This window comes from Homarus americanus, unplaced genomic scaffold (genome assembly GCF_018991925.1).
Source record: "Homarus americanus isolate GMGI-L3 unplaced genomic scaffold, GMGI_Hamer_2.0 scaffold31037, whole genome shotgun sequence".
Taxonomy (NCBI): domain Eukaryota; kingdom Metazoa; phylum Arthropoda; class Malacostraca; order Decapoda; family Nephropidae; genus Homarus; species Homarus americanus.
Window position 1 is genome coordinate 4,217,965 of NW_024722227.1, and position 13,291 is coordinate 4,231,255.

General features: G+C 45.2%; 1 protein-coding gene across 1 annotated transcript in view; it reads right to left on the reverse strand.

Moving 5' to 3' along the window:
* Positions 1 to 3,535: 3,535 nt before the first annotated feature.
* LOC121862316 (protein mesh-like) overlaps positions 3,536 to 13,291 on the reverse strand; it is a 36,485-nt gene continuing 26,729 nt past the window's right edge. The window contains 4 exon segments of the mRNA XM_042360480.1: positions 3,536 to 5,024; positions 11,158 to 11,340; positions 11,603 to 11,754; positions 12,913 to 13,048. Coding sequence (XP_042216414.1) covers positions 4,474 to 5,024; positions 11,158 to 11,340; positions 11,603 to 11,754; positions 12,913 to 13,048 — 1,022 coding nt within the window. The 3' untranslated portion in view covers positions 3,536 to 4,473.

The window sequence follows — 13,291 nt, forward strand, 5'->3', positions numbered from 1 at the left end:
TATAGTAAATTTGAAGAACAATGCCAATGGAGTCTTAACAGATATATCCTAAACTACTTAGGGTAGGTTGGGTTGGACCAAGTTTAGTTTGGCTAAGTTAGGTCAGGTCAGATTAGGTTTCATCAGGTTAGGTAAAGTATGTTTAAGTGAGTCATTCGGAAATTTTAATATTATATTCCATTTACTGTGATCTGTAATTTTATGACAAATTGACTCCTTGCTTAATTCTTACACACAACACCCCACGTGATTCCACCCAATGATTACGCTGAAATAAAACTCATTGACGTCTGCTATATAAAGGAACATTCATCATAGTAGCACTTAAACAATCAAGCCTTACTCTAAAATAACAATGATAATGCAACACAAGACATATCCAGAGACATGCGTCACACCCAACTTGATGATGATGGTTATAGATAAAGAAGAACTATTGTCTTCACATCTCGTCACTCACTCAACCACAAAAAATGTCCCAAGCTAAAAAAAATATAGAAAATGTAGCATAAAAAAATTCATAACATGCAAAATTGTTCAGTATTTATTTTAAAGGTATGTTTTGTACTTCATGCAATTACAAATGGCAAATAATGATTTCATAATAATGATAAAAATATAAATAATAATTCTAATACTAAAAATAATTGTAATATAAAAGTCTTCGGTCTTCTAGAATGTTTCCACAAATTTGAAAAATAATCTGATAATCATCTAATAGTTATAAAACCAATCAATCATTAGAGACGAATTTACCGTTAGAGTGAGTAACATGAGGAGGGCTGATGGCACCATCCTCCTACATATACTGTACGTCTCCAGGTGAACAAACAACACGACAACATTAACACGACCAGGACAATGGTGAACTAAAAACCCGAATTGGTAGTAAAATATAGGTTTGTGTTGTTCCTAAGGCTGCGGTCTTTACCATAAATATATGGTCATCGTGATGACTCCGTGGCCTGTGTGATGACCTCAGAGACGTTGTGATGATACTAGGGGAGACACCAGGACCTCCGCGATGAATCTAATGCCTTTCTGATAACACAAGGAGCTACGTGGTGACGCCAAGGAACTCGGTGATCAATCTAGCACTTTCCTTATAACACGATGGTCCTCAAGATGATGTTAGTTCCTTCATGACTCGTTGCCGAAGCCCTAGAATCTAGGTGTAGTGAGGACCCTAGACTTGAGTGTCGTCACTATGATGGGTGTCAGGAGTTGCAGAACCACCACCACTACCACCACCAACCATTAAGTCGCCTCGTCCACCAAGGTGGATGGCGGGTCGAGGCTCTGGTGAGCTGTCTCTCCTGATGGGGACGAGAAGTACAGATGAGGAGGGTTAGTGAGTAAAGCAATGAAGAGCATAACGGAAGATTACACATGCCTTACCTTACCATTGCTTGTATAACTGCACTGTCTATATCCGTTTGTATACTTGTATTGTCTATATACAGTGCATGCTGAATCAATGTGAACTTGTCAACTAAATCTCCTTTGACCCTTTTCTGTGTACCCTTTCATATATGATTAGCCTACTGGTCTACTAATGCGTCTGTGTATGAACCTAACGTCCCTGAAGAAAAAATATACGTATTTAACTTTATTGGAGAAGATGTTAATCCTGCTACAAGGTGCTTTTGGCCTTATTGAAGGAGTTAGTGACCTTGCAATTACCTACCTGGCCTTATTGAAGAAGTTATTGATCCTACGACTGCCGCTGCGTATGAAGTCACTGTCCTGGTAATTGTGCTTGTGCTTGTTGCGGACGTAGGAGGCGTAGCAGAGCATGGCGATGAGGACGGGCAGCAGTAACGCCAGCACCGTACCCGCCGTGATACCTCCCTGCATCGTCAGGTACTCCGCCTCGGCTGTAACACATAACCACTGTAAGATGCTATGAAGGACTTGCAGACTGGAGGGAAAGTTAAGAAGGGGATTCGGTAGGATATGAGAGCAGGATATAGGAGATGCGTGGCAGGCCAGGAGGTTAGTTTGGCAGGATAGAGAGATAGGGAGGTAGGCCAGGGGGTTAGTTTGGCAGAATAGATTGATAGTGAGGCAGGGCAGGAAGTTGGTTTGGCTGGATGGAGAGATAGTGAGGCAGGCCAGGGGGTTAGGCAGGATAGAGAGAGGGAGGTACAGGGGTTAGTTTGGCAGGGAGAGATAGGGAGGTAGGCCCAGGGGATTATGGCATAGAGATAGGGAGGTAGGCCAGGGGTTAGTTTGGCAGGATAGAGAGATAGGGAGGTAGGCCAGGGGTTAGTTTGGTTTGGCAGGATAGAGAGATAGGGAGGTAGGCCAGGGGTTAGTTTGGCAGGATAGATGAGAGGCAGGCCAGGGGTTAGTTTGATAGAGAGATAGGGAGGTAGGCCAGGAGGTTAGTTTGGCAGGATAGAGAGATAGGGAGGTAGGCCAGGGGGTTAGTTTGGCAGAATAGATTGATAGTGAGGCAGGGCAGGAAGTTGGTTTGGCTGGATGGAGAGATAGTGAGGCAGGCCAGGGGGTTAGTTTGACAGGATGGAGAGAGAGCTGTGGCAGCCAGTAGAAGTTACGATAAAAGTTGGCAGGGTCTTCCAGGACGATAGTAAGATTCTCCAAGACTCGGAAGTCAAATTTCCCTCTTACTTGAGGATCCGATAATGAACTTCAGTGGCTGCCTGAAGCTAACCCCCCCCCCACCCCCCAAAAAAGAAAAACATGACAAACAATAACTTCTGACATAAAGCTATCCTTTCTCTTCCCCTTTACTTATATTACTTTTTTTCATTTTATCCGTTACTTCTTACTTCTCATTCCTCGTGTTATTCTTTACTTATCCTATTCCCCCCAATTTTTTTTTTTTTGGTATCTTCGCATCAAAATTTCCAGAGCTGATGTTATGTTGCCTGGTCCCAGCCAGCGCTTACAAAACAGCCTAATATTTAACTAGTTTAGGAATTCAAGAAGTAGATTTTAAATGACAAGAAAAAGACAGGTTATCCACCAGTGGTTCTCTAAAATCTCTGATTATTATTATTATTATTATTAAGGTTCAGTTGGGCTTTTATTATTGAAGGTCTTTAAAAAATCGTTACTTTGGGTTAGTTTAGTTGTTGTTCAATTTCTGGGACATTTTCTCAAGCAGTGAAGGTCAGAGATCATTACAACAAAATAACATGAGGAAAACATAAAATTAATCATAAAAGCCGAGGCAGTGGCGGGCTAAAACACTGTATTAGTGCCGTATTTTTATTTCTCATTTTGCTTTTTACATATACAGTATTACATTGTGTGCATAAATGTAGTCATACAGATAAGAAGTTGGAATAATCATTAATAAAATAGAATAGAATCATATTAAAACTGAGTAAAGTTACGTGGTAATAAACGACATTAAAATAAACTTTTACACACACACACACACACATATATATATATATATATATATATATATATATATATATATATATATATATATATATATATATATATATATATATATATATATATATATATATATATATATATATATATATATATATATAAAGTGAGTGGTGTTCCCCGACAAGAAAATTGTCGGCTCGGTACTTGCTAAACAATTACAGATCCGTTGACTGGGCCAAATACTCAAGCTACAGTACAGTATACTGCACTGTATTGTACTGTCCCATCCTCAGAGCCAGAGGGGATCTTTGGTTTAGGGACTCAGCCGACGGAGCCTCGGTAGGGTGACGAAAAACAGAAGAAAATGGCTTGAAAACTCTTAGCAGATAAATCCAAAGACGCATATAAAAACCCTTATAAATTCCACTGCTCTACACTGGGTAATAATAACACAATCCTACTAACAACTCCGGGTGGGACGCAAGAGGGCCTATTCAGGTTTGTACGAACGGAGGGACGGACGGACGGACAAGCGCCCACATGAATACACCCTGAGGTGTAAACATATCCTGGTATACTCTTATTAAAGTAAAAACATTTACTGCCAGAATTTGCGGAATTAAAGGATCAAGTTCCCTAGTATGACGAACCGTTGTGGTCGTACGATGTTCTCTGATGGTAAGGCAAGTTGTTTATCTGGCTCAACAGAATAACTTAGACTAGCTAGCGTCCGTCTATTGGTGTGTGTCCTCTTAAATCTTAGTATGAGACACGATGATATGAACTAGAATTCATTATTGTTTAACACAGCTTAACGAAAGTCCGACATGAAAAACAAAAATTCAGGATAAAGAGGTAATTTGTTGTGGCATAATTAAACGTTGACTGGTAAAATGGGTCCCAGCGGGTCCATTAAGACTGACAAGCTTAGTCTTAATGGGTTGGTTGCATACCCTGACGAGGCAACCTTGACCTGTAGCCTTTAACAGAACACTTCGGTCAAACATCCTCCCACCAGATTCCCTCTTTACCCCTCGGCAGATCGTTACCAGCTAATGTATAAACTATTGTAGCGCCACGGTAACAGGTGACAGTGTGACGCTATACACTCGACTCCTTGGACGGATTGTCATCCAGGTCCCACAACACATTCTGGAAGACGACAGGTTTGTCGTTGAGAGGCTCGTGGGTGCTGTAGTCGCCGTCAAAACTCTTGGGAACTCTCATGGGTCTGCAGCCCAGGGGGTCGAGGCGAGTGGGAGAGTCAGCGTAGATGTAACTGCCGGAGTCGCTGACGGAGGCGGTAATGGAGGACGCTGCTGTTTCTGTGGTGCTGTATTCGTCAGCTCTGCCCAGGGGAGCTTCACTAAGAAGTTTCAGGTCAGTTGGTCCTGCCTTCCAGGTGATAGGATCTTCAGTGGTGGTGACGGGGTAGTAGTCAAGGTCCTTGGTGGGGATAGGATGTGATATGACCGGGCGTGGGGCGGGAGGTTTGGCGAGGCGCGGGGAGGGGGGGCGAGGGCGTGAGCCTTGGCGAGACTTGGAGCGCTGGTAGGAGGCGAAACAGAAGAGGGCGAAGAGGACTGGCAAGAGGACGGCCAGCACGGTACCGGCAGTTATCCCCTGCTGCATCATCAGGTACTCCGCCTCAGCTGCAGGAGGAAGGAGGGGTACTCCATCAGTTGCTGACTTGGCTGTCCGCGCCCGCGCCGCCCCTCGCACGCCCACATCACCGCGTCACACAACGATTACCTCTAAACGCCACCAGGAGATATATCTTGACTTTTGTCGAAGTAAATCATTACCGTAGCGTACAGCTGAAAAATTTACTCACCCAAGATTTTCGGAAGTAGGTATTATGAACACCTGCAGGGGTTGTGGTACACAGTTATGAAGGCCACACACATTTACGGTTGTCTCAAAACAAAATACTTTAAATCGATCAAGTCTAAGATCCACTATCGAACCACCGAGGAAATAACAGAGCCGCCTTTCTTAGCAAGGACGCCTGATTTTTCTCAAACCTCACATTTACATGAGCTATGATCAATCTTATCAACATCTAAAAACAAGTACCCTAACATTACCTACACTTGGGATACAGGCGTTTTAACTTCCCTAGATCATCTCCCAAAGTTTGTTAACTTTATAAATGTAGATAAAAATAGTGATAACTAATATAAATAACATAAAAATATAAGAAAAACCGTGTATCATTAATAATGAATATGACTACGTTATTATCCAATGAGTTCAGGACGTCGGTGGTAGGGTTCAGATCTTAACTCGGTTATGGACGAAGAGGGTGTAGCGGTGACCCAGGGAAGTGGTAGTGGAAGGAGAGGCTCGGGCGCGGACGATTTGCACCAGATACACAGGTCTGGCTCAGGTATATACATATGTACACATATATCAATAAGTTGTTATTAACTTATGACTAAACATATAATTAGGTGGCCAAGAAACAGCTCTACATTTTTTTTTACGGGGATGAGCCCACCCGGGCACAGGTCACTGACCCACATCGGGGCCTGGGGGGCGAAAATATAATACTCTGTACTATTAATAACACTCATAATAATGATAATAATAATAATAATAATAATAATAATAATAATACTAATAATAATAATAATAATAATAATAATAATAATAATAATAATAATAATAATAATAATTAATAATAATAATAATAATAATAATAATAATAATAATAATAATTCATAAATAAATTTTTTAATACAAAATACAAAATTGAAAATAAAATAATAATATAATAATGATAATAATAATAACACTGTCATAATAATCATAATTAAATACAAAACTGAAAAAAAGATCAAAAGTGAGAAACAATATACAGTAATATATTATGTATGTTGTGTTGTCAATAGTTGGAGAAACAATTGAGACCCTACAATTGTGTGTAAATGAGGCAGAAAGTCAGATTAGCAACCTGGGACTTGGTCACAATATTCGTGATGCCATATGGCAGCAGAGTCTACCATTAGACAATACATTATGCTTCCAATATCTTCCTAGGCGGTAGTACCTCCCTGTTTGGTAGCTGCCTACTACTTACTGCCTGTATCCATAACTATATAAGCTCAGGTGTGTGTGTGTGTGTGCACAGGGTGGTGTAATGCATCTAGTGTGGCAACAATATGTTAGTGTTAAGGTGTAAGCACTGCTTGCTTCCTCTCACTTTCAGCTACTGCCGCTGGCTAGCCCTCGTGGCGAGCAGGGAAGCAACTTGCATAAGTCTTTCCCTGCCAGTAAGCAGCCTCTTCACCATCAAGACTCCTGCTGTGCCTCCTCTTGTCAACATGGTAACTGGGTGCCTCGTGGGCCCAGGCTAGACCAGTAGGGGATCTCGGAGCAGCAATGGGCTCCAAAGAGACGGCGCATAGTCCCACAAGCATGTGGACAAGTCCTGGCGCCTACCAACCACTACCCCGCTGCCTTGCAGATTAACCTTGGTAGGTATAAGGCTACGGGAGTAAACCCCGAACGATAAATCTAAGGCGGAGCCCGGCATCAGGCAGACATGCTTACAGAGCTCCAACAAGACCCCAACGGCGGTGTAGGCGGAAGAGGTGACCACCATGGAAACCCAACGACTACACCGGTGGACGAGGGCAATGCATGATGGACAGGCTACTAAGGCAAAACCCAACAAACTGGGCAATCGACAGTCCATTGCAATCCTCCCTCTCCCCAGTCGTTGCAACACTTGCACCATTGGATGAGGAAAAGGGAGAGCCAAGATGTGTGGTTGCAGCCTGCGCTCCTGCCTCACCACATAAATCAACTCATGCTCAGCCATCATCCAGATCATCATACTTCTCACCATCATCAAAACCCCTATACTCCCAAAAGTTCTATGGCGACAGACGAGTGGCGACGGGGACAGGCAGAGATGACTGCTGGAAGTCTCTCGTCACAACTCTGCACGTGGGCAGCATAGATAAGATAGTCGTTTATGCACTGGGATCTAGGTAGCAGTGCAATCTGGTCCTGTTCATGCGACTGAGCAGCCCTTTCGAGGAGCCACTCTGCTCACCTAACATGGGGAGGGGGCTAGAGAAGGTGCCCTAAACATAGCCTGCCTAAAGAACCAACCTGACTGGGCAACTGCACCCAGTAAGGTCATCCTTATGCGATCGAAAACACAATCACAATCACAGATCAAAACAAAAAGAAACTATATAACCTCTTATGGTCACTGCATGGAATGTCAGGACCCTTCTGGATACTGGCACAAATGAGCATCCTGAAAGAAGAATCACCCTTGTGGCAAAAGAGCTGGCTAGGTATAACATCGTGAGTCCCGGCTCCCAGACGAAGGTCGACTCACAGAATGTGGGTCTGACTATACCTTCTTCTGGAAGGGTAAGCCTGCTGCGGAGAGAAACTGCATTTATGGAGTTGGATTCGCCATCCGCCAATGAATCCTACACAGCCTAACTGAAATGCTTGTTGGGATCAACAAGTGCCACTGAATCAATCATGTCATGCCTTCTTCATCAGTGCATACGCCCCAACATTGGATGCAGAGGATGACATCAAGGAAGCCCTTTATGCTCACCTTGACTGAGTGCAAACCTGTATCCCGAGAGAAGATAAGTTTGTGCTTCTTGGTGACTTCAATGCCAGAGTTGGCAGAGATGCAGATATTTGGCAGGGAATCATAGGGAGAAATGGACTAGGCATGTGTAGTCCCAACGGCCAACTCCTCCTCAGCAAATGTGCTGCACACAACCTCACTATCACCAATACCTTGTATAGGCAGGCCGACAAGTTCAAGGGTTCGTGGTAACACCCACGATCCAAACACTGGCATCTCATTGACTACATCCTTATCAGAGAAAGAGATCACCAAGATGTCCTCATCACCCGAGCCAAGAATGGCTCAGATCACTGTGACACTGATCATCAGCTCGTCAAGCCAAGCTCTCACTTCACGTCGCCCCAAAAACAGCGAAGGCAACAAGCCTCCAGAAGAGGTTTTAATATTTTAATACTCAGTGTCTGGAGGATCCAGTGGTAGCACAAGCACATGCTTTCAGAGAGCAGCTCGAACACGGGCTGATAAACAACCTAGCAACAAACAACCCAGGTCCAAGTGCCGAATGTGGTATTCTCGAAACTGTCTTGACAAAAACCTGCAGAGACCCTTGGCCAGATCGAAAGAATACACCAGGACTGGTTTGATGAAAATGACCCGGAAATCAATATACTCGTTGATGAAAAAGGGTCTACTTTAACTGACTTGTAGGACAACCCTCAGCCTCACACCAAAGCTGATACCTTCTGCAAGAAGAAAGCAGCGGCCCAGCACTAACTTCGCAAACTAAAGAACGACTGGTTAAAAAATAAAGCATGTGAAATACAAAAACGTGCAGATCAACACAAGATGCGCAAATTTATCAATTCCACTAAAACATTTTATAGGGCAATCACTCATGGTGCAGCCCCCTTCCGCTCATTCTATGGTAACTACCTAATTAAAGACAAAGAAGGCATCCTTCAGTGCTGGAAAGAGCACTACCATTAGCTGCTTAACCGAAATACCGATGTGGATATCCCGACTACCCAGCTGGTCCTTCAGTATCCTGAGCTGACCCACCTCAGCTATTCTCCATGAGGTAGCAACTGCCATCAAACAGATAAAGAAAAACAAAGCCTCAGGGCCTGATGGAATCCCAGTGAGAACCTCTGCTTACCAGCCGCCTCCACTCTCTCCTGGAGAATATATGGGGAAGGAGGAAATCCTCCAAGCTCTTAAAGACATCTCCATCGTCAATATTTATAAGAACAAGGGAGACCGGTCAGACTGTGGCAACTAGCACTGGATCTCGCTGCTGTCAATAGCTGGCAAGATTATCGGCCAAGTCCTCCTAAACAGACTTCTTCCCGAGGCGGAAAACTTCCTCCCAGAATCTCAGTGTGGCTTTAGACCATCACGTGGCACCCCTGACATGATCTTTGCTGCCTGCCAGATATAGGAAAAATGCAGAGAATAGCATCATGACCTGTTCATGGCCTTCATCGACCAAACCAAGGCCTTCGACTCGGTGAACAGGGAAGCCCTCTGGCGGACCCTCAGCCGTTTTGGTTGCCCACCAAAATTCATTGTCATTGTCAGACAACTCCACGGTGGCATGAACGGCAGTGTCCTGCACAATGGCACCCAGTCTGAGTTCTTCCCCATCCAAACGGGGGTAAAACAAGGATGTGTACTGGCACCAACTCTGTTTTCCATTTTCTTGGCTGCCTTCCTTACTCGTGTCAGTGCCAATTTAGCCGGCGGGGAGGACATCCAGTACCGGATGAAGGGTCTTTTCAACATAAGACGACTCCAGGCAGGAACAAAGGTGTCTGCAGCTTCCATTACTGAACTTCAGTAGGCAGACGACCTCACCCTTGTTGCTCACACTGAACGCGTATGCACACTTCGGCCTTGAGGTGAATGTATGTAAGACTCAGATTCTCTTTCAGCCTGCCTCTGGTTCAGCCACACCTCCACCATCCATCCACCTTAATAGTATTACTCTCTCAAATGTTACCCACTTTCGGTATCACGGACCCCCACCTGTCCACCACCGCAGACATCGATGAAGAGATTTAATATCGAATCAGATGTGCATCTCAAGCCGTTGGCAGACTCTGTACTCGTGTCTTCAGCTGTAGGGAACTGAAATTATCTACAAAATTGCATGTATATTGAGCAGTGGTCCTGCCCACCCTGCTATATGGTAGCGAGACATGGGTCACATACAGGAGGGGATGGCCCAATTCAGCGCCGCCAATTCAGCGCCGCCGTTTCAGCGCCGCCGTTTCAGCGCCAGCCCATTTCAGCGCCAGACTATTCAGCGCCGAGACCTTTCAGCGCCTGTGCGTTCCGTTCAACTCAGAAGCTATCTGTCTTTCATTAACGTGGTTAGGTTAGGTTAGGTTAGGTTAGGTTAGGTTGGTCGTCCATACCGGAGAGGAACTGGGAGAAGACAACAATTGTTTCCCACAGAGATGTTGAACGGAACGCACAGGCGCTGAAAGGTCTCGGCGCTGAATAGTCTGGCGCTGAAATGGGCTGGCGCTGAAACGGCGGCGCTGAAACGGCGGCGCTGAATCGTACCCTACCCCACCTGGGAGACGATTATTCCATACCGTAATGCTTGGTGGACTACCACACAAGAAGGTGTTAATACTTTCGAGTTTTCCCGACTGCATACCGAGGCACACAAGCGCCAACGCTGGAAGCACGCTGCCGTCGCCCCTCCCGCACTAGATATAGCCCTCCACACGTACAACATCTGTTGACTGCCCTGCCGGTACCGTATCGGCCTCTATAGTCACCTCAGAGCTCACCAACGAACGTGACATCCTAATAACTCATATAATTTTACCATAGCTGGATGATCGTCATACTCGATTCCGAGTGACAGCAAAGTAGTAGTAGAAGAGAGAGAGAGAGTGTGTGTGTGTGTGTGTAGAATTGCCTTGCTATTTACCGTTGTTTGTATACCTTCACTATCTACTGTAAGTACTTCAATGGAAATGGTATACTGTATACTTACGTTATCTACACACAAGCTAAACTGTATACCTGCATTTTCTATATACTTGCTGAACCAATTGTAAACTAGCAAGACGATATTACTGTACATGTATTTCTATCTATCACTCAATCTCTATGTCTGTCTCTCCCCATTAATCTAAACCAAATTGTATGAGGTAAACAAATGGGTCAGACACACAGTAATGAGAGGCGGCAACACTTACTGACACACAAAGCCTCGCCATCCTCAGGCCAGTTCCAGTCCCCGGAGGCGTAGCACCAACGGCGCTGCTCACCAAGCAACACGTAGCCCGGGTCACAGTCGAACTTCACCTCAGCGCCACTCAGGAAGTTAAACGTTGATTTACGCCCATTAGGAGGTGTTGGCAGTGCTCCACACGACACCACTGGGGGGGTGAGTCACTATTAGTAAACAAATGGGTAACGATATCACTACTAGCACATTAGATGGGAAACTTACAGTAAGTCATTGTCCCTTCCCCATCCCCATCATTCCACGTCTCCACACCCCATCAACCTCCACCTCCACATCCCATCAACCTCCACACCACACCCCATCAACCTCCACCTCCACATCCCATCAACCTCCACACCACACCCCATCAATTCACGCTTTCATCTCCCCCCCCACCAAACAGAGTGACTTACCATTTGTGAGTCCCTCTTTCTTGATGTTGACGAACTGGTCCTGGTAGTACTTGGTCATGACGGCGAAGTCCCTCCTGAGCGTGACCACGTAGTCGTAGTAGCATTGGTAAGAGTCACCACACACCCGATCTATGTCAGCCATGGGTGTTGTCCTGCGGGAGGGAGGGGGAGGTAAGAGAAGATGAGTTGAGGAGGTGGGGTGGGAGTGAAGATAAGGTGAGGAGGAAGAGGAGAGTGAAAGTCGAGCGGCGACAGCTGTATGAGGAGGATAGATGAGGGATGAAGAAGGAAGGGTATAAGAGGTGTAGATGAACAAATAAAGGTCCAGGGAGGGGAGGAGGGAGTGAGTGAGACACATGTTCTCAGAAGGATCATCACGGGTCTTGTTGTGTCCAAAGGAAATACTGATGTCAGACAACTGTGTTAAAAAATTTATATTAAGATTGAAAAATATTTGTAGAGCACTTAATGATATATGTCACTCTGACTATATATATATATAGTACAAAATGTACACAAAGTAACACGAACTCACTTGCACACACACACACACACATCCCTGACCACCGTAGGGTCAAGACCTATTTAGGCGCTGCTCCTGCTGAGCAGCTCTCACCCTTGGCCAATGTTCGGCCCATTCCCCAAGTCCCTCTCCCCGACCCATCCTCACCACCGGGATATCAACATAATCAAAAGTGACAATTTCGTTTCGGAAAGAAGTGGGACCAGTGTTGAACAATGATGAACAGTGTTTAAGCCAGTGAATTCAGCACTATACAGTACCAGTGAGAACCGTGACCCACCAGTGAGATAAGCACCCCTGGGAACTGACCGCCATCTTCTGACAAGGAGGTGCTAATCAGTCCACCCTGGGAACAACAGTGGGTCGGCTTCACACCTGACTTAGAAATAACACAACACCACCCAGTAGGATGGGGTACTGTGACACCACCCCACACCACCCGGTGTCCCCATGACCACGTGAGGTCCTTCATATGAACACCCGAGGACGAGTTACTGCACCACGTGAACACCACACCACCTGGTGTCTCCATGACCAGTCCAGACCGGGGCCATTAAATGTAAACTATAATAATTTATATGTTCAATTCATGTTCCTTCTTCTTGCAGTCATGAAAGTTTTTGTTAAACGACCCACCCACCCCATGTGTTTGTATGTGATAAGTCATTTTTGTCCAATGTTTATTTTCAGCCTTCGGGCTGCCGACTTTTTCAATAAACCGTTAAATATTATTATTATTATTACACACACACACACACACACACACACACACACAATCTATACATACGCGTTGGGGGAGAGATCTGGATGGGAATTCCATTGTGGTATAAACTCAAAGTCGTAGTAGTAGTTGCTGGAGCGGGAACTCTCGTGGAAGAACAGACTCTTCCCTACATACGGAGACTCCTTGTCGTCCAGCACCCCTGTGGAGGAGAGGTAGAGGTGATGAGGTGTGAGTGGGGGTACTAGTGTTGGTGTGGTGTGAGTGGGGTACTAGTGTTGGTGTGGTGTGAGTGGGGGTACCAGTGTTGGTGTGGTGTGAGTGGGGGTACTAGTGTTGGTGTGGTGTGTGGGTGGTGTGGTGTGAGGAGGGTACTAGTGTTGGTGTGGTGTGGGTGGGGGTACTAGTGTTGGTGTGGTGTGAGTGGGGGTACTAGTGTTGTGTG